Source organism: Lagopus muta, chromosome 9, assembly GCF_023343835.1.
Source record: "Lagopus muta isolate bLagMut1 chromosome 9, bLagMut1 primary, whole genome shotgun sequence".
In the NCBI taxonomy this organism is placed as follows: domain Eukaryota; kingdom Metazoa; phylum Chordata; class Aves; order Galliformes; family Phasianidae; genus Lagopus; species Lagopus muta.
In genome coordinates, this window is record NC_064441.1 from 7,522,989 (window position 1) to 7,550,631 (window position 27,643).

Genomic DNA, 27,643 nt, shown 5'->3' on the forward strand with positions numbered 1-27,643 from the left:
ATCTCAGTGAAATAAATAAATAGTGCACGTGTTGTAATGTCATAATCTGTGTTCTCTGTGGCTCTTGGCTCTTAATAGAGTAAACTTCACATGTGATTTTCTTTTTCTTCTTTAATGGTTCCCAAAGCAATGCCATAAGTCTCAGGTAAAGTGAATCAAATCAATATCTGTGGTTTTGAATAGCCCTCTTGTGTATATTTTCTTTGCAGCACTTGACCGTGATGTTTTTTCCTGCAGCAGAGAAGAGCCACCAGCATACCACTTCCCCCCCCACACACATTTTAGTGTATACACTGCACTGTGGCATGAAAACAATGATAGCACAAATTGTGAAATGCGCATGTTGGAGGAACCAAAAAGGGGCTGTCTAGGAAAAAGGCTTCTTTAATATCTGAACTGCTGGCAACTGCTGTTTTTAACTTCATTTTCACTTCTGAAGTGTTTGTTGTTATGTTCTGTACTGCTTAAAGCAGTTGATTGTACAGAATACAGAAACTGCATAGCAAAATGTAGATTTGACTTCATAAGGTGAAAATACATATTTTAGCAATGAGTCATAAGATTGGCACGTGCTTACAGGTGTGATTAAGTCTGTTCTGTGGCCTAGCACCTTTGTACCATTATTGACATCTGTTCAGATGTCAGGAACTGACTTTTGTTCAAGACGAAAGGATGTCCAGTAGAATTCCTATGGAACTTGGAAAAACAATTGTCATGGGTTTGTTTATCTTTTAAATTTGTTTTAGTACAATTGTAAAATCAAATTGGGGCTAATTTTTACATTTTCTTCTCTTTTAGCTCATGATAGATACCCCAACCAGTCCTATTACGAGTGGATTGCCATTGTTCTTTGTCATAACTGTGACAGCCATAAAGCAGGTAAAGGGGAAAAAATCCTGTAGCGTGGATCTTGTGGCTTTAAGGTGAAGTTAATTAACAAAGTCTGACCAAGATAATGCTTAGAAACAACAATTAAAAAGTGATGTCTTCAGAAATATTTTGTCTGTTTTATGTTTCTTGTTAGGCACTTCATCATTTTGCTCAGTTGTCAAGCTCTCAATGACTCACCGTAGTACCCTTAAAGTGAATGACTGTCAGACAGCATTTTTGTCTCAGCGTTACATGTCACTTGTTGTAAGACCTTTTCTGAAAGCCCCTCGCTTATTCCTTTGGCACACCTCGCTACGTATTAAAATTAATCCTTCTGTGTAACTGTGAGAAGGGAGCTTGGGTAGGTGATGCAACCCGTGTCTGTCAGTAGTTAAAAGGCAAATTTTGCTCCAAGGGCTATGTTTCATGGCACGAAGTATACATTAACTATAATCCTGTACCAGGTAAAAAATACCATTTGGGAAGCTTCTGCTTTTGGGTTTTTTTTTTGTTTTTTTTTTTCAGTTGCATAAAACATTTTAGAATACTTTGCAGCACTTGGAATAAAATCTTATGAGTTGGGTAGGAATCTTTAAGCACTGGACTGGATCCTGGGAAGACCTACAAACCCTCTAAGGCTAATGTAGAAAGGGAATCTTCTGCTTTCTTCTTACCCTTAAGGTGAGAGGAGAAAGAAACAAGCATTGAAATAAAGCGGTGATGTGGCTAGAAACTATAATTGTTTCTGCAGACAGATAGTTTTCAGGAGCTAGCCCCTTCAGAGGATTTGACAGTGCTGTCTTGAGAAGACATTCAATCATAGCAACTGAAAATTAAGCAGGAGAATTATTTGGAGTTGAAGTTGGAATTTCAATTTGCCTGTTGTGACAGCAAGACACAAAACCACCCTGAAGTAGGGCTAAAATAAAAATAGCTCTGGCTTTCAGTCAGATTGGTGTTTGGGGCAGAGGGGAACTTAATGCTGTAGAAATCTTTGAATTGCCATTTGGTTTATTGCTGTGCAGTTAATATATGCAGAGCCCTAACCCAACTCAGTTGCTACACTGACACCCAAAAAATGTATTCAAGAGCTGTCATTGTAGAGAATATCACTTAAAGCAGATGAAGATGATGTTGAAAGTTGGTTACAAATATTAGGGTGTGTTTTTTTTTTTTGTTTTTTTTTTTTTTTGGAAAAAATGTTAAAGTCCAAAGTAGTCCAAGATGATCTCTTGCCTTCTTGTTTCCCAGTGTCCAGTCTTACATTGGGAAATTTAAATATTTTACCATCACCTGAAAAGAACAGAGATTCTGAAATTCATTCTAGAAAATTCAAATCATGTATGAGTTGTTGAGCATTGAGTTTTTTCTGACCATTTCAGATTTATTTTCAAGGGCTACTGGAACCACTGAATCTGATCTGATGGACTCTTGTCTTTATTCTACCTGCTGCAAAGTGGGCAAGCAATATTCACAAGCTCTTACCTTGGAAAGACAATTCAGTGTACTCTTTCCAACAGACTGCACTTGAACCAGAGGGAAATACAAATCTTCTTTTGGAATGCAGAGGAAAACACCCAGTATGGTCTCCAAACCAGTGCCCATTTTCTCTCCACCAGAAGTGGAATAGGAAGAAGTTTCTAGCAGAACCTCAGGGTACAAATTACGTGGGATAAATGTTTAACTGTAATTCAGAGGTCTTTCCAAAGATAAAAGGGAAATGAGAGGTGTTATCTGTATTTGTGTTTGAGAAGTTCAGCAGCAGATGGAAAAACTCTAACGTGTTTTCATAAGGCCAGTTAACTTGGTATCCCTATCAAAAAGTTCCTTCAGAACTTCACTGTATTTTAATCTCAGCCAAGGAAATGGAACCTTTTCTTATCAGAAGTGCAATTGCACCTAGGTCAGAAGAAGGACATAAAGACTGCAAAATGCTGCAACTCATGCTGTGTCATTTTGTTGAACTTGTTAGTTTGGAACACTTTCCTCCTGCTGCCTCTGAAGATGCTTAGGCAGTCCACAGAAGAATCAAAAATAACAGTCAAGAAAAACAGAACAGATGTTTTATTTTTTTATTTTTATCTTGTACAGATAACATTTTCTAAGGAACTTTAGGGAACTTGGTGCATTTCAGTAAGTTCTTAAGTATTTAGCAAATAAGTTTATTGGACACATGGATGTTTACATGGTTGCCATATGAATGACAAGTAACTGCTTTGCAGAATTTGGTTAAATATACAAGTAAACTGAGAATGAAAACCATGCAGTGCAGTTTGCAGGCCTGCTTTAAATTTATTCTTGACTAAAGTACACAGATGCTCTTTTATTAGCAGGAATTAAAAATATAATCAGTGATTTTTATCTGTTTTCTGTTCATGCAATTAAGCAACTTTAAGAGTGCTCCCGCATCTTTCTTTTGATAGTATTTTTCAATGTTTTCAAGTGAGGATAAGGTACTCCTCAAAAATGCTGCAGTGGGTAAACTTTGGGGGAATTTACACTGGCCGTAGGAAGTTGGCTCTTAAGAATTCCCTGGAGTGAGGTGTCACCATTATGTTGCAGACAGTAGGTGTCAGATGGAGAAAGCGCTGAAATCTGTATTTTCTAAAGAAGGTAAATTCCTGTTCTCTGCCAAATGCCCATATTGCTCAGCTGTTCAGATTTATGAGACAAACACCCCAAGGTTACTTGATCTTCCTCGAGTTCTTGTTTTCTTCTGTCAGTCACCTTTTAACAAGGATCTGTAGGTACTGACTCTTGAAGGTTTTCACACTCACTAGAAAAGAGTCTTAGAGAGTTTCAGGACTCTTAATTTCCCAGTATCACTGTGTGGCTTCTGTTGTGACATATTAATAATTTTTAAGTGTTTAGCATATAAAATAAGTAAATTTTTTCCCTTTTTTGGTAGTTACCTAGGTAGCTTCGTACTTGCTGCTTTCATTTATGCTAGTGACAGTGTGTTTGCATGAAGGTAAAACTGCAGAACTGTGCTTGAGCATGTGGAACTCATCAAATAATTTCCTTTCAAATGCAAGTCAAGGCTCGGAGTTCTCAGCTGCATCTGTGTTAGTAGCCTTTGTGTTAGGACATTTATACAACTTCTTTAGGTTCATAGGAGGATTATGAATGCTGTTTCAGGGGACCCTCTTTTCCTGTTTGCAACTTTCCACGGAAGTTGTTTTTACTCTTCTTCATGTTATTTTATGCATAGAAGCATTCTGGGAAATGTCTCTACTATTGCAAATCAGTCGTGGAAATCTTGCCAGGAGGTATGAGGTGGTGGAGAATTTTTGATCCTCTGTGGTTTTACCAGAAGCTCATGAATTCTGAGGATCCTTAAGAATCATCATTTGCTTCTTAATGCATAATATTTTATGGCAGCACTGTTTTGTTTCATTCTGTGCATTAATGTAAGTTTATGAATCAGCTGCCAGAAAATGTCCTTTCTATATTGAGTAAGCTTTTTTTCTAATTCCTAACTGACATCTTACGTACTCTTCCTGTGAGCCTGCTTTTGTTATTGGAGTTGAATGCATGCATGCATTCATCTCCTGCTTATTTGACTAGGCTTAGTGAGCAAGAAGCAGAACTTAAAGCTATTCAGTAATACTTGCTTAACTTCTTATATATGAGCACTCTTTTTTTTTTTTTTTTCCCAGAAAGATATATTACACCTGAACTGCTTCTGTAGACAGACAGATTTATTGAGCTCACTTGTAGCACTTAGCAGGCAGTACTGAGACTTGTGGGTCCAGGATCATGCTATTTTTCACCGTGCTTTTAGGTTAAGTAAAAAATGTATTAATTTCTTAAGAAAGCAGGAGAGGAAAAGTGCACCTGGATTCACTCTCATGAATGTTTGCACGTGTGCACAGAATAAAGGATGCTTAAAGAGATGTCAAGTGTCTTGTAAAGAAATTCTGCTTAATTTATGTATTAAAAATACATCAGCATAGAATACAAAATAGAGCAGCAGCAACAAAAATCCATTAGAGAGACTAGGAGTGACTGGTCCGTGTTTTGAGGTATATTAATCCATACAGATCTGAGACTGAATGAGTGCTTGTTGATACATCCATACAAAATGTCAGTTTGTTTTATCAAAACACAGGACAGTTGTGTTTCCTCAGCACTTTTTCTACTTGAGTAAAGTAAATGGTTTCTCAGCTCCTTGAGTAACAGCTGTGGATGATGCTGGAGAGAAGTAAGTAACTCCACGTGAGGCTGTACAGCAAGCAGTTTGAAGCATGTTTATTTAAAAGTGGTGATGCTTCATGAGTTTATGCTTGGAAAATAAATGTGTGTTTTCACAGGGTTATGAAGACTGGCTACGACATAAAGCAGACAATGAAGTAAACGGTGCTCCAGTTTATGTTGTTCGAAGTGGTGGCCTTGTAAAAACTAGATCTAAAAACATTCGGGTATGTGCCTAAAGACAGAGTGAAACTGTTTTAAAAAAGAAACAACCCAACAACTGAAGGTCTTGTTTCATTATTAATCTCTGTTTCATGATGATTCATGATGTTCATGATAATTCAAGAACAGTTATAAATTTAAATCTTCTCAAACTTTTTTTTGTATACTTCTCATTCATCTTCATTTCATTAGGTGGGAGACATTGTCAGAGTAGCCAAAGATGAGACTTTTCCTGTTGATCTGGTGCTTTTATCTTCTGATCGAGTGGACGGTTCATGCCATGTTACTACCGCAAGTTTGGATGGCGAAACTAATCTTAAGGTCTGGATTACTGTTATGAAGTAGAATGTAGCTAGTATGTGATGCCATCTGATTTCTTTATCTGAAAGTTAATGGATGGTGTTTTCCAGACACATGTTGCAGTCCCAGAAACAGCAGTGTTACAGTCAGTTGCCAACCTGGACAAACTTGTAGCTGTCATAGAATGTCAGCAGCCAGAGGCAGATCTATACAGGTATAATTAATTTTGACTTTGTTTCAAAATGCTTATTAATGATGTGTTCACTATTAGGAGAGAGATGGGTTTTGCTAGATTTAAAATAGTTTCAAACATCTGTTTGTATCTCAGGATTTAATTATGAGCGTAAGCATTTATGTATGTGATGAGTTGAATCGGAGTATTTCAATACTAAATGAGAAACTATAGTGTACTTACATTTTGAGTTTTAATCATAACACTTATTTATGTACCTTTCTGTTCTAAACAGTAAACTTCTTCCCAAACTATTAAAAATTAAGTGGACAGTGAGTCCAGGCAAGTTGAAGAAAGAAACTTGGATATAATTCCTTCAGGAGATTTCAGTTCAATATAGGACTCCTTGTGAAAGTTATTGCCAATTTTGCCTTTGCCCTATTGTTCTCATTTATTTGCATTGTTAATTAAGACTGATTATTTTGTATTTGAGAAATGTTAATGATCTTTATGTAGATGTGGAATGGCTCAGTGTTTATTTTATTTCACTTTGCCCTTTTGAGATTTTATGTAGATATATCTGACACGTGACCCTGTTTACCCTGTTTTCATAGATTTGTTGGAAGAATAACTATAAGCCAACAAATGGAGGAAATAGTACGGTAAGTAAAATTCTGTCAGATTAATGTTAAGAACATAGTGGTAATTAAACTGACCATCACAAAAAAAAAAAGCTATGGTTGAATAAGCATCAGGGAGGGGTGTTTTAAATTGAATATTTAGCACACAGATTGTTTTCTATTGAGGGCAGCGTGGCTGAGTCTAAAAAACAACCTAACAAAAAAGAGCAGTCAGCCAAACAGCAGAAACACGAGTCAGACAGTTCTCTTCAAAGTGTGATCTTGTGTCATGATGCTAAGTGTGTCGCAGAAATAAGCTGGTGCTGTGATTCTTTCACTCTTTAATGTTTATAAATATTATACTTTTCTAGTAAAACTTCTACATGAATCAAATATGAAAGCAGTATTGATTTCCATTTAAGCTAATGCAGCCATTGGAGTAAAGTATCCAAAATTAACTTTGTATGAACTTTGCCCATAACTGTGCCTTTATTTTCACATTTTGCAGTTAGCTGATCAGATGAATGGATTATGTTGACCTAATAGATGTGAAGAGAAAAAGCACATGTAAAATTTTGTCTTTTTGCTTTAGAAACCAGAATTTGCATGGTTATATTGTCCATCCATCTTTATTTTACCAATTTGAATAATTTCTTTTGAACCTGGCAGAGAATTTCAGTTTGACAGAGGAGTAGAAGTAAGATAAAACAGATAAAACTAAAATAACACCCCAGTTGCACTGTGGACTTGACAGGATTTTGGCATGTTGGCTCTTCACATAACTTGCAGCTCTCTCTGAACCAGACATGTGGAACATTTAGCGCTAGCTGCTAGTGGGAGGATATTGGGGGGGTGACCAAAGGATGAAACTGAAAGCTCTGGAGATGAGAGGGGATTTACAGAACACACTTGGCCTCTTTGCATAGGAAACTGGATGTCATTAGCCCCACAGAGTATGGAACAACTCATTTTTAAATGCTGGTATGTCTATTTCTTTTTAGACCTCTGGGGCCTGAAAGTCTCTTACTTCGTGGAGCAAGATTAAAAAACACAAAAGAAATATTTGGTTTGTAGACTCTTCTTAAAGCATGTTGATGAACTGTGGTTTAACTCTACTTGCAGTGAAGAGACTGTGATAATCTTCCTGGTGGTTACCTGAGGAGATGTGATTGTAGATGAAAGTAATGGTATTACACTAAAGAATCTCTAAGGATACAGAGTTTCAACATCACTTTATGAAAATACTTCAAGTGGTTTGATAAAGGAGTAACTTTAATGGTTAAATGACTGATATTACTGTTACATTGTTCAAGACTTTCTCTTGAGATTCTGATTTCCATAAAATACATATTAAAGAGCAGTAAGAAATAATAATGGACAGTATTTTAGTAGGTGTTAAAATTACTGCAATATTACTGTTTTACCATAGTGAAATATTGCAAATAATTACAAAATACTGTCTCACTGTTGCACTGAAGTAAATACAAAAATAATAGTCACCTCTTGATTTTTAGTCTGTGTCTCTTAAACAAAATGAAAAATGCCACAAATTGCATACATGCAGAGAGCAATATCCTTTCTCCTCTTTATTCCCAGGTGTTGCAGTGTATACAGGTATGGAGACAAAGATGGCATTAAATTACAAGAGTAAATCTCAGAAACGGTCAGCAGTAGAAAAGTATGTTTATTTTCTAATACCTTTCTTGCTTTTAGAATTGTTGTTTAGTCTTTTCTCATTAACTTAAGTAGCCTTGTGATCCCACTGTTAGGTTGTAGGCAAGGGAAGAGAGGACAGTTGGTTTACTTTCCTTCTGTGTAATTATATCCTTTATTGTTTCTTTAAGTAACACACAGACTTGTAATACTCAGGACGTAGGCAGCAGAAGTTAATGTAGGAGCAGGGAACACCTAATGGTAGGTGAAGTGCAGTCTTGAACAAGGTGCTTACAGAAGTATTCTTCATAGCAGTTGTAGCCTCTGCTGTCTCTGCAACATTACTATAAGGCTGCATCGTGTCTTTAAATAGGATGAACTAAAATCTTAATTGCTTGCAGATCTTTGTCCTGACTGCTGGTATCTGATACAACAGGAATATAGTTTTGTTTTGGGTATCTGCATAGGCTTTGTCCTTAAGGATATCTTCTACAGTGAATCTTGTTTCTAACACAAGTTGTAGGCTCAGTTTAAAAAAAATTGTGTTATAAATAGGTGATAAATGTTCCTGTAACAGAGATTTAATATGTTGAACTCACTGAATTATTTTAAAAGAAAAAGGAGTTTTGATGTGTTGCCTTTCTTGTTACAAAAAAAAAAACCAAAAAAAAAAAAACCAAAAAAAAAAAAAACAAAACACAGAGAGTGCATCATCCCATTCTCTTGGAAATGTGAGATTGATTATTCTTCTGCAGTCAGATAGAAACAAATCTGTAGGCTGCACAAGAAAAAATTCTGTCATCAGAGGGGTAGAAGGACATAACAGAATGTTTGAGAAGTCCCCTTCATATAGCATACCTAGAGTTAAATAACTAGATGGACAAGGAAGTGCTCTTTTAATTGAGGAGGAAGGTTCAGCTTTGAATTTCCGGGGTAGTTGTTTCTGCTGCCATCACAGCCTCACTAGATATTTGGGAAAGAAGGGAATGTCTGGAAGAAGGCTGTCAGCCCTCAGAATTCTGGACAACAGGTGTAACACAAGTCAACTGAGAATGTATTCTTGCACCTTAATTGGTCCTCCTATTGACTGTATGTAGAATGCATATTAGCCAGATGTTCATTTTCTTCTCTTTCCTGTTTTGTTTTTTTTTTTGTCACATAGTAACTTTGGGTCCATGTGAAATACAGGTTAAAAAACATCCACTAACTTTTCTGATCAGGTCATATGTACATAGTGTGTCAACAGATTCAGTGAAATAAACTGAAATTGAATCTTTTTTGGCCTTGTTCTAGGTCTATGAATTCCTTTTTGATTATTTATCTAATAATCCTCCTCTTTGAAGCCATTTTGAGTACTATTTTAAAGTATGCCTGGCAAGCTGAAGAAAAATGGGATGAACCTTGGTATAATGATAAAACAGAACATGAAAGGAACAGCAGTAAGGTAATGTGGTTCTACCCAGTAGTTTATCTGAGGAACTTCAACTAGTAGATGTTAAGTGCAATATTTATTGTCTCTCTCTTCTTGGAAATAGATGTAGCTACCACATGATCCATGTGCAAGTATGTGTGTTCTTGGTATTTTTGAAAGAGCTTTAGTCCTTTGTAGCGTGGCCCTGGCGTAGAAAAATTTAATCTCTGAGATTGAAGGGATACTTTGAAGTGTTCCTAAAATCGAACACTTAAAGTTCAGACTTGTAAAATTTTTTTTTTTTTGAGTTTTGTTTTGTAATCATTCTGTATTTTTCTTTTTGATTTCTGATTTCTGTGTGAGTCTGGCATATTCCAAAGCAGTTTAGAAGCTGACTGGAGCTGATTCTAAGAAGTAGAGGGCATTCTTATATCACAGAAGTGTTAGAAGTCCAGTTTCCACACATGACATGGTGCTAGGCATTTAACACTCCTTTTGTCTCCCACAGAGTTGAGAATTGAATCTGCTCACCAGTTGCCTTTTGCATTTAAAGGTTCGAATCCCAAATTAGAAAGCTCTGTTCTGTTTCATAAGCAGAGCAAAAATTAAAGTTAGTACATAACTGTTTGGAGAGGAGAATAGAAAGACTTGGAGAATTTCTTTGATTCTTCCAGGATAGTTAAAAATGTGCCAGCATCCATGAGAGCAGAGAGCTTCCTCAAACGTGTAATGGGAACTATCTTTGTAGTTCAAATGGGAAAATATCTTAATACCAAGTGTTCTTTAAGTGATTAGTTCTGGTTATCAGTACAGCTATCACAAACTTTTCAGTATTCTAAAATGGCCTTATCTACAGGTGTCAGTGTTGAGGAGTAGTAAAGAAATTCACAAATTTTCAAATTGTTGAGTGACTTTTCTTTTTAGTCCCTGCAACCACTTACAGCACTTTCCACTGTTGAAGTGGTCAGTTGATCACAGTAATTTTTTTTTTTTTTAACCTCTTCTTAATGTGAAGTAACTGCTGTATAAATTATAGTAGCCTCTGGAATGTTTTTATATCAGGAGAAAATGGGGTATATGTTTATTCCATTTCATTTAAGCAAGGAATTTGTTCTCCTCTTGCTCTTGCATACATTTTTTTTTCCACACATATTTGGAAAAAAACCCCAAAACTAGTCAGCCATGCTTGACCTGATCACTGCATTAATCTTCATATTTTTTCTTTTCTCTCGTAGATTCTGAGATTTATTTCAGATTTCCTTGCTTTTCTGGTACTTTACAATTTTATTATACCCATTTCACTTTATGTAACTGTTGAGATGCAGAAGTTTCTTGGATCTTTTTTTATTGGCTGGGATCTTGACCTCTATCATGAAGAGACAAATCAGAGAGCTCAAGTAAATACTTCAGACCTCAATGAGGAACTTGGACAGGTAGAAATTCTATTTAACTTCATTTCTACTTCTTTTTTAATAGTCAAGCTTACTATTACAGACTTTTTTATTGATAGTGCTTTGATATCTGATTAGTTGAAAATAAGATTCAAGCTTGTGATTTTATGGTCAAAATTGGAATTATTTCATGATCAAAAAAGGTGGGTAATGAAGTGGGAGAACTAAGTTGAGGGTTTTTATTCATTGTGTTGTTTTGTTTTGTTTTTTCCTCATAAAAAAAAAATAAATGTTACTCCACATCTGTTTTATTTATTTGTTTATTTTTATTTTCCAAAAGGTAGAGTATGTGTTTACAGACAAAACCGGTACGTTAACTGAAAATGAGATGCAGTTTCGGGAGTGCTCCATTAACGGCATAAAGTACCAGGAGGTCAATGGTAAACTGACTCCAGAGGGGTTTTCTGAAGATTCTCCAGATGGAAATAGGCATACTTTGGTAAGACTCCTATTTTTTTTCCCCTCACCATTAGGCATCTTAGGTAGTGTTTATGTTGGGGACAGAAAATCCTTCTGGTATTAGCATTAAATTAAAAAATCTGGATTTCAGAGCAGTTTGAAGCTATTAAGTGTTACTGAACAAAAAATATTTATTAAATAGTTGAGATCATTTTACGTGGAATATTTGACTTCAAAGTATGTACAAAAGTGGGTTGATATCTAAATGTTACAAATCATGGTTGTTCTTTTTTACAGATGAAAGAGGAAGAACTCTTCTTGAAAGCAGTTTGCCTTTGTCATACAGTACAGATCAGTGCAGACCAAACAGATGGTGCCGATGGGCCCTGGCATGCCAATGGAATAGCATCCCCATTGGAGTATTATGCTTCTTCACCAGATGAGAAAGCTTTAGTTGAAGCTGCAAGCCGGTGAGGTTTAAGCCAAATTTACGTGCTGCAGAAATTGCCTTTTAGGGCAAGGAATTTGTATCAAGAACAATCTTAAAATATTTCTCTGAGAAATTTTAAAGCCTGAGGCCTGTTGCCATCAATTTATTATGAAAACATTCAAAAACATAATGCATAGAAGCCTAGGGATGTTGTGATGCAGAATTAGAAATGTTTAGGGAAATCCTTTTGAAATGACAGTGAATGCATTGTGTTGTTTTTGAAGAACTGTATGAAGTGTTTTGGTTTTTTCCATTTAGCATCCAGGAGGCATTACATGTACAGTTCCACAGCATTGAATAAATATCTATTTTCTTCTACTTTTAGGGTTGGAGTAGTATTTATGGGAACTAGTGGGGACAGTATGGAAGTAAAAAGTCTTGGAAAACCAGAAAGGTATTTTCATTTAAAAAAAAAACAAAAACCAACAAACAAATAAAAACCCTTTGTTCTTGTAAGAATGACTTAACATATTCGAGACAGCTTGCATCATAGTCCTTAAGAGTTCAAATTGAGATGCAAGAACTTTGTGTGAGAGTTGTCTGTGTAATTGTATATTGTAATGGTTTGCATCTTTGACCGTTCTTCAAAAGTGAGACTCTAGTAGAGTTACAAATACATAAAGGAATTGGGATGCTTATTCAGTTTCCATGATTTGTGCTTTCAGCTCTAGAAACTCCCGGAATCAGCTCTGCTAGCAAGTCTCACACATGCATAATCCAGTTACATCTTTCCCAAAATTACTGTGTATCTGCAGCATGTCATAACACCTTTCATGTACATAGATATATACAAAGTAATGAAAAACAACTAATTGCAGAAATGCAGATAACAGTGATTGTTGCTCAATGAAATATTGTGAAGTTTCAATATAAAAATGACACTTGGGGATTAGCTCTGGGGATAAGTGTGCATTTGCAGTTGTAAGCAATTGCATTTGGAAATTTATTTCTAAAACTGTGTTCTCTTCTGTTAAAACACAAAATAAAGGTACAAGTTGCTTCATGTTTTGGAGTTTGATCCAAATCGCAGACGAATGAGCGTCATTGTGGAGAGTCCCTCGGGTAAGTGATCAGAAGTTACAATTGAGAACTTCTGAAGTAATAAATATATTCTTAATTTCTATCCTGTTTTCCTTTTTAGGGGAAAAGCTTTTATTCACAAAGGGAGCAGAATCTTCCATTCTTCCTCGTAGTAAGAGTGGAGAAATAGACAAAACAAGGATACATGTTGATGAATTTGCTTTGGTAAGTGTAGTCATCCTGCCCAGCTGATTTTTCTGGTTCTTCTGGTACAGACTCTGTGACTTGAACGAGTTGCAGTTGATGCCTTGTTAGACCAAAATCTAGTCTAGTCTGAATTAGTAGTCTTCTGTTTTCTCATAGAAAGGACTACGAACTCTGTGCGTGGCATACAGAAGGTTCACACCAGAGGAATACCAGGAAATTGGCAAACGCCTTCATGAGGCCAGGACTGCCTTACAACAGCGGGAAGAAAAATTAGCAGATGTATTCAACTTCATAGAAAGGGATCTGGAACTGCTTGGGGCTACTGGAGTAGAAGACAAGTATGTAATTGACGTTTTGCAAGCTATGTTCAGAAACACAGCAAGTTTAGGATCTGTAGCTGTATTATGATGCGTGCCACTGGAAGATGTCCTGCCATTGCCAGAAGTTCTGTGCTATTTTTGTTTAGTTTACCTCCTTTGTGAGTTAAGGAACACTGAAAACATATGTTGTACAAACTGATTTTGGCAATGTAACAGTGACATAGTGAGCTTTATTAGGAGACACTTAATGCAAAATTGGAACAATTAGGAGAAATTTAAAACAAAATTGGAATAGAATCACAGAATCTCAGAACCGCAGAAACACCAAGGTTGGAAAAGACCTGCAGATCATCCAATCCAAGCATCCACCTATCACCAGTAGTTCTCACTAAACTATATCCCTCATATAATTTAGTAAACATTAAACTTGATAGCTAATTCCTTGTGAAAACTTACATATGTAGCTAATATACAGAGCATGCAATATGCAAGCAGAATGTTTGTAAGTTAGAGTGTGTATTATCTGTTAGAATGTACAGATGGAGCACTTCAGATCTTTTCATGCACCACATTGGTTAGTATTTGTGACAAACTGTTTAAAAGCTTTTCAAATGCAGTGATAGTGCTTAATTTAAATTGAGATGTGCTTATTAGGAATTTTTAATTGCCAAGGTGTTATTGAAATTCAGCTTTAACTTCATGAAATCTTTTGCTCATAACTGAATGTCATTACTAAACTGTAGTTCTTGAAAATACGTACTTGAAATGCAGTCTTAAATCATCATGATGTTGCAGAACGTGTTCTTTTTTCTCTGAAGTGTTTGGTTAGCTAAGATTTTCTTGTTTGTAGACTGCAGGAGAAAGTCCAAGAAACTATAGAAGCACTCAGATTGGCTGGTATCAAAGTGTGGGTTCTGACTGGAGATAAGCATGAAACGGCTGTTAGTGTCAGTTTATCATGTGGACACTTTCATAGAACCATGAACATCCTTGAACTTGTACAGCACAAATCAGACAGTACATGCGCAGAGCAGCTGAGGCAGCTAGCCAAGAGGTAAAAATCCATGATGTCATTAACTCAGCAATGTCCTTGATTTTCTTTCATTTTAAAATTTTATGGTTATAATTTTATGTCCCTAATAAATGTTGTTTTTTTTTCTGTTTGTTTCCTTTCCATTCCCCTTCCTCCCTCCCCTTTAACTTGAAAAAGGAGTCTAACAGGTTAACTTCTTTACGTATTGTATGGGCAACTGCATGGTTTGTAACAAAACTCAAAGTTTTCCTTCACATCACTACAAAATCAACATTTTTGTCTCTCAATAGAATAAAAGAAGACCATGTTATCCAGCATGGTCTGGTAGTGGATGGGACCAGCCTCTCTCTTGCACTCAGGGAACATGAAAAACTGTTCATGGAAGTTTGTAAAAGCTGTTCTGCAGTGTTGTGTTGTCGTATGGCACCGCTTCAGAAAGCAAAGGTAAGTATGGATATAGTCAGTATTGTCTTGTAAGTACTTTTATCTTGCTGTCTTAGAGACAGGCATTTCTGGAGGTAGTTTGTTTCTGGTTGTCTTGCCTTTTACATGATTTTTGACTCTTTTCAGTTCAATTGGAGTAGTTTGCTCAGTTCGTACGTGTATTTGTGAAAATTCAGAATTACATTGGGGAAAGGAGTCAAAGTACTGCCACAGTGGGGTCGAATAAAAAAGCTAATCTTTAGTAAGCCTCTCTTGTGTTTTATAAGGTGGTAATTATCTTCATAGCATACATAGTTTTGTGTTGCCTATTTCATTATACCATTCAAAATGGGAAGGCTGAGTGAGGAAGGAAGTTTGTGACAGTTTGTTCTAGCTTTGTGTTGGTTTTCTACCTTAGACATACTTTGTGAAACTTATTCCAGGGCTAAGATGGAATGCAGATTTGTATTTACTTAATCTTTTTCTTTAATTTTACTGCTTGTCAGTATATGGCCCATAGTCTCACTACTCTCGTTTATATTTTTGTATTTTTTTATGTCTCTGATGCCCTTTGAAACATAAAATCATAAAAGCATAGAATGTCTGGGATTGTAAGGGACTTCAAATCACCTAGTTCCAACCCTCTGCCATGGGCAGGGTTGCTGACCGCTAGATCAAGTGGTAGATCTTGTTTCCTGGGGCCCCATACAGCATGGCCTTGAACAGTCCAGGGACGGGGCATCCACAACCTCCTTCGGCAGCCTGTTCCAGCACCTCACACTCTCTCTGTTAGAAACTTCCCCTAACATCTAAACTAAATCTCTCTTTTCTGGAAGGAAAATATGGTACTTTCCATAGATAAGTATGTTTCAAAGAAATCCTCTGGCATCGTCTCATGAGTTCATCAGGTGTTCTGTTGCTCTAGTAAAATCTTTGCATTCTGAGCTCTTACAATTGAATCCATGGAGTTGCATCTCTTTTTATATGTAAGGGATTTTCAACTTGAATGAATGTGGCGTGGTTAAACCCTCTCCGTCCTTGCACCAAGTTTCTTTTTTCTGCTGGTTAATGTACTCTTTGGGCCCTTTTTCTTACTCCTCTCTTACTTGTTTCTTATTCAGTGTAGAATAATGGGGAGCAGAACTATAACCTCCTATTGGTAGTTCATCTGCTCAGGGAAGTAAAACAATGATAATTGAACATTTAAATCCATCAGGTCAGAGTTTCCTTTGTGGCCTTTACTGCTTATAACATTGAAAATTAGAAGAATCTAGCCAGGTCTGATGAAGGGGTTTAAACACTGGATTACTCCCTAAGTTTTCCATTCTAACTTTTGGCTTGATTTGCAAGTTAAAGCAGCAGGCTCCAGGGAGACCTGATAGTGGCCTTTTGGTATCTGAAGGGAGACCATAAGAAGGATGGGGCAGACTCCTTAGCAGGGTCTGTTTTGATAGGACAAGGGGAAATGGTTTTAAACGAAAAGAGGAGAGATTTAGATTGGGTGTGAGGAAGAGGTTTTTTACGGTAAGGGTGGTGGGGCACTGGAACAGGTTGCCCAGATTGATGGTAGAAGCCTCATCCTTGCAGACATTCAGTGTCAGGGTGGACTGTGCTCTGAGCAGCCTGATACAGCTGTGGGTGTCCCTGTTCATTGCAGGGGAGTTTGACTGGGTGACCTTTAAAGGTCCCTTCCAGCTCAATTCTATGAGGAAGCTGTGAAAGAACGGCTAAATGTGGGGGCAGTGCATTATGCAAAATAAGCTAAAGCCAGGTGTAATACTTAAGTAAGACTTGCAGCCAAAAGCGAGCAGCTTTTCTAAAGAGGAAATGAATTAGCCAAAGATGTTTCTTACCCATGTGTGTCCATTCGTAGAATGAGGTAATTACACATACAGGTAAGTAACTATCAAAGATGTGCAGTGCTTACAGCACAGTTTGTAGAAAGACTGTATGGTTCTAAAAGTTACTGCCTTTTTTTTTTCCAGGTAGTGAGACTGTTAAAAACATCTCCGGAAAAACCTATAACATTAGCAATTGGTGATGGTGCTAATGATGTGAGCATGATACAAGAAGCACATGTTGGCATAGGTAAATTACTGCTGTTTAAAGAGATAAAGGCAAACAAGGTGAAAATTTTTAGTAGAATGTTTGATGGTGAATAGTGTTTATGAACAGATAAACTTCTGACACTTCTGCATCTGTGAAGAGTCGAATGTGAACTTGAGTCACCTGTTGTAGCAGAAGTTTGCTGAAATTTGAAATTCCAGGTTGTTTGCTTTTTGAAGTCTTAGGTTTATTGTGAAGTCTATGGATATTCAGAGGTCATGCTAAATAATGTCTTAAGAACAGAGATTCTCTTTAACCGGAATCTCAGAAGTTCTCTGCTTTGTTTATTGGAATTGGATGCCTCTTATTACAGTCATTGCCAATTCCTAAGTTCCTGTGTAAACTTTACATTCAGATCTTTTTTTGCTCAATGCTTCTGCCATTTTCACCATGTCTGTATCATTGCATTAATGCTATTTGTGTCTGGGTTGTCTTTGAGGTAAAGGCTTGCATTGTGTCTCTGGGGAAGTTGTTACTGATTTTTTTTTCAGCAGAATTCTCCATTAACATTGTTTTCTATAATCTGCTTTGAGCCTTCTTTAACCTTTTCTGCCATGTTGTGTAACTCAATATGAAGAAACATGAATATCTGAATTAATACCTATCACAAATTCTGTCTTGGTTTTGTTCATATGTTCTTATTTCTATGTCTTCTCATAAATCTCTTCTTAAATGTAGCATATGTAAATAGCCTCTTTTTTTCTACCTTCTCTTCTTATTGGTTCAGCATTAAGCAAGCATTTTCCCTCAGATGTGTCATGAATAATGCTTTTGTTTTTATGCTTGTTGGAGTCTTAACGTTAAAATGTGAAAGAACATAACAATGGCTTTATATATATGTTAGGTATTGATTAGGTGTATATAGATGTAAGTTGTTGATGTTTTAAATACGTATATCATTTTGATAATGTTTAACCTCTTCCTTGTTTCACAAATATTACAGGAATCATGGGCAAGGAAGGAAGACAGGCTGTAAGAAATAGTGACTATGCAATAGCACGATTTAAATTCCTCTCCAAGTTGCTATTTGTTCACGGGCACTTTTACTATATTAGAATAGCAACCCTTGTACAGTACTTTTTTTATAAGGTAAGTTGTCTGACTGTGTGCCTGTGAAGTTCATAAAAAAAGTGTATCTGTTTCCCAGCAATAAATTTGTTTATTGGAATTGCCTATCTCTTATTACAGTCATTGCCAATTCCTAAGTTCCTGTGTAAACTTTACATTCAGATCTTTTTTTGCTCAATGCTTCCGCCGTTTTCCCCATGTCTGTATCAGTGCATTAATGCTATTTGTGTCTCAGTTGTCTAGATGTAACATTTTTGGGTACAGTTGTAATACCTCTGTTCATGCATGTTTTCACTCATGTATGTTTCTTCAACCAAATATGAGTTTTCAACTTAGCAATTGCTTAAAACCTCTTTCTAGTGGAAGTACTAAGTACCTTGATGAGTTCACCTGGTTTCAGGATTTGATACTGTTTGTCTAGAATTCTTGTGTTAGCCACCAAGGCACATATTTGTTTTCTGGCTGTATTTTTACTAGCTTGCCAAAGTTAGCATTTTCTTTTTGAGATTACAAGGTCTTCTATATTGGAGGATTAATTGTTTGCCTCACTTCTTGTTTTTCAGAATGTGTGCTTTATTACACCACAATTTTTATATCAGTTCTTCTGTTTGTTTTCACAACAGGTAAGTATTGGATGCTACTGGATGTTGTATAGCTAGTTAAAGGTGTACAATAATTGAAGAAATTGGAAGGAAAACAATGAAATAGTCTTTCCCTCTTTGGGAAGAAATACATTTACTGTTTGATTGTTTTTAATATCTGTTTTATTATGCCCAGTGCTTGGGAACTCATATGGAAGAAATTTCACTTGTACAATTTTTTCAAAATGTGACTCTGTAGGAGCTTTTTGTCAAGTCTACTTGCTAATATGACTGTCAAAATAAAGTAGATGGCTACTGTTTCTTCTCCTTTAGAAAAAATCATAAATCAGTAGTGAAGTTTGTTACTTTTGCCTGTATTTTTCAAGCTTGATTGACCAACTGCTGGGTCCATTTCCTGTACTGAAACATAATTATATGGATGATTATATATAACTATTTCTGATGCATGTAACTCTTCTATTCACCTGTTTTCTGAAGGAGTAGAAAAGAGTTCTTTGCTTCACTGTAAACATAAATATTTGGTGCTGTTAATTCTAAAAATCTCCCATATACCATATTGCAACTTCCTTGTAGCCATTCTGCATACTTTGAGAGTACTTCAAGAAGGTTTTAAAGTTTCAAGTCCTTCTGTATGGTTTTCTCATGCTGTTGACAAATTTAATTTCTTCATGGAAAAGATTGATTACAAGGAGCTTCACTGATTCACAGATCTAATACTCAACAAATATCCAGCTTATTTTTTACAGTTTGAGAACTTGATGTTACTAGATTGTTATGTACATATAGCTTGTTTTCCTATTAGTAAATTCATATGAATTAATGATGTTGTGGCTCTTGACTTTTAGTAAATGTGAGCAACTTTTTTCTTCAAATCTCAAAATAACCTTTATTTCCGTTTTCAGACCCTCTATGACAGTGTATACCTGACTTTGTATAATATTTGTTTCACTTCCTTGCCTGTCCTCATCTACAGTCTTTTTGAACAGCATGTGCATCCGCATGTATTGCAGAGTAAACCTGTGCTTTATCGGTACGTACATCCTACACACATTGCAGCAGCAGCACATCATTCACAACAGTGGCATCTGCAGAAGTCTGAACTTGCTACTGTGCATTCCTACAGTATTTCTATCTGTAGTTTATGCCATTTTTGGTAACTGTCCTCAAGGAAGGATAGTTACTTAGCTCATAGTTTTCATCCCAAGTGTTAATTAAAAGTAGTGTTTTAAGAGAAGCGTGTTTTTATGTCAGTTATGTTAAGTCTTGGAGGGACTTGGGTACATGATTGGTAGACTTCTTCTCCACAGTGGTTGAGGAATCACTGCAAAATGCTTTTTTAAGAGGGGAAGCTATTTCCTGTAGAATTAGGTATCCTCCCAGTGGTAGCACGTTGTACTGCATACTGCTTGTGGAGAAGTACATCATTTCTGTGAAAGAGGTGTCACTTAGTTTACTTCTTTAGTTTAGTTGAAGCTCTTCTAAACAGAACAGTGGGCAAGTATTTTTCTAGCAATTCTGTCTCTATGGAGGAGGATTCTGGTGTGTGTTAATTTTGATTTGACTCATAAAACACAATTGCCATTGGTGATCTCTGCATAAGCAAAGGCAGCTCTGAGTTCCTTTTTGCCCATGATTTACTTTTTTTTTTGTAAGTCTGCATTCATTAAACATATCTTGTTGCAGTTGAATGTTACATTTATTCTAGGCAATAATAGTCATGTAGTATAAATAGCTGATGGAGTATATGTGGACAGTCTAACATCCAAAATTTACTCATTTTTGCAGAGACATCAGTAAAAATGCTCATCTTGGGTATAAACCATTTCTTTACTGGACCATCTTGGGCTTCTTGCATGCATTTGTTTTCTTTTATGGTTCGTATCTTCTAATGGGAGAAGACACTTCATTGCTGGGAAATGGCCAGGTAAATTGTCATTAGATTTTTCCATCATTGTATCCTTTGGTGATATTTGGTTTTCTGTTATAGAACTTGTCCATTTGCAGATTTCAGCCTGTGTTAAATCTCCTGAAAATGCATTGTTTAAATGGATTTAAAGTATACATACATGTAGATGGTGTAAGTTGCTATTAAATAATGTTTTTAGTTGAATAAAGACAAGAACTGACTTAATGAAACCAAATTCTAAAATTGATCCCTTTTTTTTTTTTTAATGATATGAAAGTTGAGAGGAAAAGTCATGTTAAAAAACCAAACAACGAACCAAAAGCAAACAAAACGAAACCCAGTAAAACTTTAAATGAAACCATTGTAAATCTGCTGCTTCATTTCTCCAGTTCATTAGCCCAGGCTAGAACAATCAGATTCTGGCTTCTTCGAAATACTGTTAGGAGTAACAATCCAAAAAGATGTTTGTTTTCCTCCTTATGCTGTTCTTACTGCTGAAATGAGTTGTGTGTTCATTCATGTGCAGTCATTGGTAGAACTGCAAGTTATGGCTCTTGGTTTGAAAAGATTATTTTGCTGTCTTTGCTTTGGTCATAGGACTGAGCCTAGAAAGTTTAGCAGGAAGGATAATTTCCATCTGATGATGGACAATGGTCAGAAACTGAGTGACTAAAATTAAGAGGCAGGTAAGGGTGAGAGAATTCTGCATGCTGCTGAAGTGCTTTCTTCAAGAAATCATCACTTCACATGTGTGATAAACTACAGAGTCAGTGCAAGGCAGTAATCCAGCAGCAGCTTCATTTTTTTTTTGTTCTGAATTCCCAATTTGGAGCCAAACACAATGGGAGAGATTGTACATAATTTGCTAATGGTGGTTGTTTGTTAGACTTTCATCAGCACATCTTGCAACAATTTGATCTTTTAGTTCTTTTTTTCTCCCCCCTTTTCCATGCTGTGCATGTCGTCAGATATTGAAACCTAACAGGCAAATGGTAAGAGTTCAGAAGAGGAGGAGATACAAAATATTGTATCTGTTACTTCACAGGATTAAAGGATGCAGCATCCACAGTGTAAAAGTGTTCAAAAATAAAATGGTGGCAAGAATCCGTTCGCAGTTTGCATTTTAACTCTGTGACCTTTTTAGAGCAGTGTCAGCAAAGACACTTTCTTTCACAGGTCATTCAGAAGCAGTAGTCTAATTTTATTTCAAGATTATCGTTGCAACAATTAGTAGCAAGCATGCTGTTAAATGCTTCATATCTACTTTTCACACCAAGGTCTGACTTAACTTTTTCCTGTGTATGAAGTTGGCAAAAGCAGTTATAAGACCTGTGATTAGATTGCTGGGATATATAGATATGCCTTTGTCAGAGCTCTGTAACAAGGACTACAACCGTGCCAATCCTTGTTTCATGATCCTGTGCTGCACTGACCAATCAAATCTGGGAGGATTTTGATTGCCTGTCTGCATGTGGTCCCTGTGTCCTTGCTTGCTTAGGTTGCTGCTGGTATTTACCAATACTGAGGTCGAGAGTTTGTCTGTTTCCAGTGTATCAGTGATAAAAGTAGCTATGAAAAAGCAAACTGTGGATTCAGCCCCAAGACTGCTTGCAAAAGCACAGTAGCTGGTCCTGTGTAGAATGGCAGTGTGCATCTGAGCAGCATGTGGGTAGATGGATGACAAACTCCACATCCCCTGCTTGGTGTCAGAGCTGAGATTTTGTTGTTGTAGAACTTGTTCAGAGTTTTGATGTTTAATGTATGTGGGCAGCAGAATACCAAAGTGACAGCGTCTTAGAATTTTGTGTTCATTAGCCTTGAAACAAAGTGTCTTTATGAAAGTGTCTTTTTCTTTGAAAAAAATAGAATGGCACCATTATTTTTGAATTGTACAAATGTGCTTGGGAAAAATGTGGACTTTCAGGTGATGCTGCATAAAACTGTCTGAAAATGTTTATTTAAATCCAAGTGTTTTGCACTTGTGTTGAAGTGAATACCTGCTACCCAGTATTTGTTCAGATGCTTACATTAAATCAATCAATTTGGTATCTTTATCCTACCATTTCATGTAACTGTTCTGATTTTACTTCATCGTTCATGTAGGCCTTTGGTGATCTGTTTTGAACCAGGAAGGAAGATGATGTGGATTGTTAATTTTGCTCTTATCATAAGCTAATTTTTTGTAGTATTCTGTGTTGCATCCTTCTTAGTTTTTCATAATTAGTAAAATCACAAGCTTTTGTCCATGGTTTTGTTACATAAGTGTAGCTGATTTGAGAAAAATCTAACTTAACCATTGATGCTGTTAGCTCATCTTTTTTCCTTGACTTTTTACCTTGCTGTTTTCTTAGATGTTTGGAAACTGGACATTTGGTACTTTAGTCTTCACCGTTATGGTTATAACCGTTACGATGAAGGTATGTTGCTGTACTCCCTTCTCTTGTATGCGTTAGAAAAATACTTAGTTGTAGCACAAGTATGCTTCGTAGCACATTCAAATGAGTTCAGACCAGCATTTGTCATTTTCTGTAAGGTGGGAGGAATAAGGAAATTAATTGAAGTTCTCATTCTTTCAGATGGCTCTGGAAACTCACTTCTGGACATGGATAAACCATTTTGTTACTTGGGGTTCCATTGTGTTTTATTTCATATTCTCCTTATTTTATGGGGGAATTATCTGGTGAGTGATTTTCTTTTTCCCCTCTAAATACATGATAAGTATAGAATCATAGAATTGCAAGGCTGGAAACGACCTGCAAGATCATCTAGTCCAATCATCCTCCCATTCCCACTACTACAAGCTACTAAACCATATCTCATAGCTCCTCATCCAGGTGCCCCTTGAACGCTGCCAGGGACGGCGACTCCACCACCTCCCTGGGCAGCCATTCCAGTGCCTGACCACCCTCTGAGAGAAAAAGTTTCTCCTAGTGTTCAACCTAAACCTCCTCTGGTACAACTGGCCATTTCCTCGGGTCCTACTATTTGCCTGGGAGAAGAGGCCAGACCCTTTTTCATCACAACCTCCCTTCAGGAAGTTGTGAAGTTGTAAAGTGCAATGAGGTCATGAGTGAAGTCATGAAAGAACATAATACTTTAATGTTCTATTGCGTTGCTCTGAGTTTTATGGTTGGTGTTGAAAAACAAATTTCTAAACCTACAGAGACCAATTACTTTTGGTGATTCTTTTAGAAATGGCAGCCATGCTGCTTAAGCTGTCGGGCTTAGGGAGGGAATTGTCTCTGACAGCCTGTGATTATTAAGGCATTTTTATTTGTAAAAAGCACATAGAATTCCTAAAGGTTCTGTGTAACAGGTGAATGCTTGCAACAAAAGTTAGGGCGCTGATGTTTGAATCAGTGCAGTAATATATTTTTATTATACTTGAATTTTGGGGTCTTGGAGGTCACTTTCCTCCAAAGTTCTATTCCCTCTTTTACCAGTGTTCTTTTGCAGATCAAGTTCAAGAAATTGCTAATCTCTTTGGGCAGTATACAGTTTTAGTTTGTATCTTAAAGACTTACTGCTTGTCCATCTGTACTGTACTTGCTTTCTGGAAGTTCCTTTTAGTAATATCCATTTCTTTTAACTTCTCAGGCCATTTTTACATACCCAGGATATGTACTTTGTATTTGTTCAGCTGTTGTCAAGTGGTTCTGCTTGGTTTGCCATAATACTCATAGTAGTTGCTTGTCTGTTTCTTGATGTTGTGAAGAAAGTGCTGTACAGGCATCTACAACCAACAAGTACTGAAAAAGCTCAGGTAACATTATGCTTTTATATCCAACTTGATCAGCATGTTAAAAAAACACATGTTAAAATCTGTCTTATACGCTCATTGCCTTCCTGTGATATTTTAGTATCCCCTTACATTGCTGTCGTCTTTTAACATACAGGTGAGTGTTCCCGTTTCAGAAGATTAATTTTAATTTAGAATTACTGAACTAAGGACACAGTTTTATGGGAATGAGTTAAAAGCTTAAGTAAGCAATGCATTAACAGTAGCAAACACTTAGGGGTCACTCAGCCTTTTACATGTTGATTTGCAACTGTGTAGGAGGATTAGGAACTTTCTTGCTCAGCTTTAAAGATAACTTATTTTTGTAAACGTATTGGAAGTTCTCTTCAAATGTAATTGATATTGATTAGTTTTTAAGATGTTGATGGAAAGAATAATTTTAAATATTACTTTAGTAGAACTTGTTTTAATGAGTATTTCTCATCATATCATACCATAGATAACACGTATTTTGTTGCTGATTAGAGATAATTACCAATGTGGCATTTTCATAAATTAATCAATGAGGCCTAAAGAGAGTCTGTGATAACAGAATCTTCCTCTTGCCAACACAGGCCATAAAAGCTCCCCAGAATCATTCTGTTAAAGTTAGGCTCTCTTTTAGGTAGAATTCTCATCCATATTTCAGTGTTTTCTTCTGTTTAGTGGCAGTGCAGTTGAAGAAGTCATCTTAACCCATAGTTGTTGTCATAGTTAATCTCTCTGTTTTTATTTTTCAGCATATTCCTTTTGTATTATTTTTATTTTTCAGCATAATCTGAATTTTTCTGATAATCTGAAAGTTCTTCAGTTAATTTTGTTTGTTTATTCACACTTATGTTTGTGATCAAGGTAATTTGCTCTCTGGTATGGATTGATCTTGAATCTTTTTGAGGGGTGAAAAAAACCCAATTTACTTTCCATCACTACATATGTCAGTGCCAAGTATGGAAATGATGAGTCCCTCAGCTGCATTCAGCTTACTAAATGATATATGATAACCTGTTATCTTTGGCATCTTTTTTACTCTTTTCTTCCATGTCATCACTGAGAGGTCAGATAGCATAGGAATCTTACCAAAAAGCATCCTGTTCTGTTCTGGAATCAGTTTTTAGGTTTTAGGCTGTTTAATGTGTGCCATATTGATCATTGTGGAGTCCTATTTGCTTTAATGTAAGTTACATTGAGCTGTGTATCATGGAGCACTTATCACTGCGTTACATCAGCGCTGCTGACTTTAGCATCAAACCTTTAAATTACTTTGATGTAAGTGTATGTTGATTTTCTTAAATTACTTTGCCCTGCTAATTTGTGTTCAGAAACATCCACCTGAGGCATTCTCATGCAGCTAGCCAAATATCCCATTAGTCATTTTTCAGAGCTGGAATACTAGCTGCTTTTTCCACTCAAGGAATTTAATAGCTCAAATCTCAGATAAAGAACCACGATTTTTTTTGAGAACTGCTCAGGTAGACCTGGTAAGACTCTTAGTTGCATGTTTGATTTAGGAGAACATGGCTAATTACATATCTTGCCCCTTGTGTCATCTCCCACCCTTCTCCCCCAAACAAACAACCAGAACTTACAGCAACGTACTGAACACTTGCTGTTTCCTTCCTGTGCGTCAGCTGTTTTTGTTTTTTTTTTTCCCCCCTAACCTTATCCATGTACTTATTTCTGCATTCTCTTACCTTCTGGGTCTATTCTAAAAAAAATTACAGGTTCAGTTTGTTTCCACTGCAGTTATTTTGACTGTGACATAAAGAAATTTAAGTGAACTAAGCCAGAAACATTTGATAAATTTAGTTAAATGCAGTTACTGTTCTGTGTTACAGTGATTTTTAAGAAAAAAATCAGTGCCTCTTGTAGGCTTAGCATGAGTTGACTTCTATAGCAGGATGGGATTCATGAGTTCTGCCTTTCCCAGTGGGCTCAGTTTGATTGTGTGGTCTGTGGGTTTTTGTTCTTTGTTTTGGTTTTTACTGGGGATGTGAGGGGTGGGGATGTTTTTTTACTGTTGATTTGTTTGTTTTAAATGTGTCCCTTTTTTTCTTTTTTTTAAATAACCTTAAAGATAATCCATCATATTATGTTTGACTTTGATATGTTGCCCTTTGGTCTGTTACCCCATTCTGGGTAACATCTGACTACAGTTCTGTTCTTTTCTGACTATAGCAAGTAGGAGGAAGTGGACAGTAAGGACAGTCTGAATCAAAATGTAAATCTTGGGGTAAATGTAAAATCACAGCCCTATTAAGGAGAGAAGGTAATACTGAATAAGGATTCCAGGTAAAGTATAGTCATGTAAGTTTATAGGCTTAGAATGAAAGCTAAGGTGCACTTAAGTACCATCCTCCCAAAAATATCTGGCTGTGATGATTCTGGGAGTTGTCCTCAAGGTACCAGGTGTGTGTTTCTGTATATAACGTGTGTTCCACTTAAATAACAATGTCTTGTCCTGTGTCTTTTTCTTAGAAAATTACTACTGCTACTGACTGACATGTATGTTCCATCCCTTCTCTGTCCAATTGTAGATGTACTCCAACAGAGTTGCTTTAAGTGACGAGTTCATCGCACTGCAGCCATTGTCCAGGGCAAGGAATCAGCTGAGCAAAATTAGGTAGAGTAGGAGGGGCAGTTCCTCATCAACTCTTATGCATGCTGAAGGTGAACTAACAGTGCTGAGAGAGATGGAAAGAGGCATGAATGTTAGTGGGTTGAGAGGGCAGTATATCTATGTAGCGCAGATACATTTGGTATATTTTTTGGCTTTGCTCTGTGTTTTTGAGCCAAATGCTTCTCTTAAGTAGCATGTTGGACGTGCTTTGTTCTTAGGAAAAAAAATCCCTAGCATGATGCTCAACTTTCAGAATACAGACCTAGCTCTTCTTGCATCCATTTTTAAATAATTATAGTTTCTAGCATGTTTACAATGCTTTTAATTTCTTCATGATCAAAATTAACAGTGCTTTTTGCATGTCGGAATAATTTCAGCTTCATAAGCCTGCGACAGAGGCCCATATATCACAAGCAGCAGTTTGGTGCAAGTTGTTTGCCCATTTTAATTTGCTTTCACTTGTATTGAAAGCGCAGAAAATGTTTTCGGTTTGGGTGCCTACATACACTTGTGCAGCTAAGGCTTTTTGTGTTCTGTGCCTCTACAAAGCGAGTGTTGTTTGTTTTCTGTGTGTTACGGGTACGTATTCTCAGACCTTTGTATACAAAATGGTAGGAAATTATTCGAGCAAAGATTAAAGCATATGTGTGTTGCAGAATTCAGATCAAAAAATGATTCTAAGTCTGAAACATCCTGACACACCAGTAATGTCTGAACCTGTTTCTATTACTGACACTTAGCTACGTCTCTATTCTATGCTAAGAAGTAATGCAGAGAACTG

The 27,643-nt window shown here is 36.5% G+C and overlaps 1 protein-coding gene across 12 annotated transcripts in view; it reads left to right on the top strand.

Moving 5' to 3' along the window:
- The window catches only part of ATP11B (ATPase phospholipid transporting 11B (putative)), a 270,178-nt gene that overhangs the window by 229,468 nt on the left and 13,067 nt on the right, over positions 1-27,643 (top strand). For 4 of the 12 annotated variants that reach the window (XM_048954450.1, XM_048954448.1, XM_048954454.1 and 1 more), the window contains exons 4-28: positions 799-879; positions 5,184-5,291; positions 5,479-5,607; positions 5,697-5,800; positions 6,373-6,420; positions 7,380-7,444; positions 7,975-8,056; positions 9,325-9,475; positions 10,678-10,875; positions 11,174-11,332; positions 11,590-11,762; positions 12,108-12,176; positions 12,771-12,844; positions 12,924-13,027; positions 13,166-13,347; positions 14,180-14,383; positions 14,653-14,806; positions 16,771-16,873; positions 17,835-17,980; positions 18,523-18,582; positions 19,464-19,591; positions 20,347-20,485; positions 22,819-22,884; positions 23,044-23,147; positions 24,065-24,230. In XM_048954450.1, coding sequence (XP_048810407.1) covers positions 799-879; positions 5,184-5,291; positions 5,479-5,607; positions 5,697-5,800; positions 6,373-6,420; positions 7,380-7,444; positions 7,975-8,056; positions 9,325-9,475; positions 10,678-10,875; positions 11,174-11,332; positions 11,590-11,762; positions 12,108-12,176; positions 12,771-12,844; positions 12,924-13,027; positions 13,166-13,347; positions 14,180-14,383; positions 14,653-14,806; positions 16,771-16,873; positions 17,835-17,980; positions 18,523-18,582; positions 19,464-19,591; positions 20,347-20,485; positions 22,819-22,884; positions 23,044-23,147; positions 24,065-24,230 — 2,997 coding nt within the window. Of the gene's footprint in view, positions 1-796; positions 880-5,183; positions 5,292-5,478; positions 5,608-5,696; positions 5,801-6,372; positions 6,421-7,379; positions 7,445-7,974; positions 8,057-9,324; positions 9,476-10,677; positions 10,876-11,173; positions 11,333-11,589; positions 11,763-12,107; positions 12,177-12,770; positions 12,845-12,923; positions 13,028-13,165; positions 13,348-14,179; positions 14,384-14,652; positions 14,807-16,770; positions 16,874-17,834; positions 17,981-18,522; positions 18,583-19,463; positions 19,592-20,346; positions 20,515-21,435; positions 22,798-22,818; positions 22,885-23,043; positions 23,148-24,064; positions 24,231-26,779; positions 26,866-27,643 lie in introns of those variants that run through there. The other 8 variants (XM_048954451.1, XM_048954452.1, XM_048954453.1 and 5 more) reach the window with 4 other exon arrangements.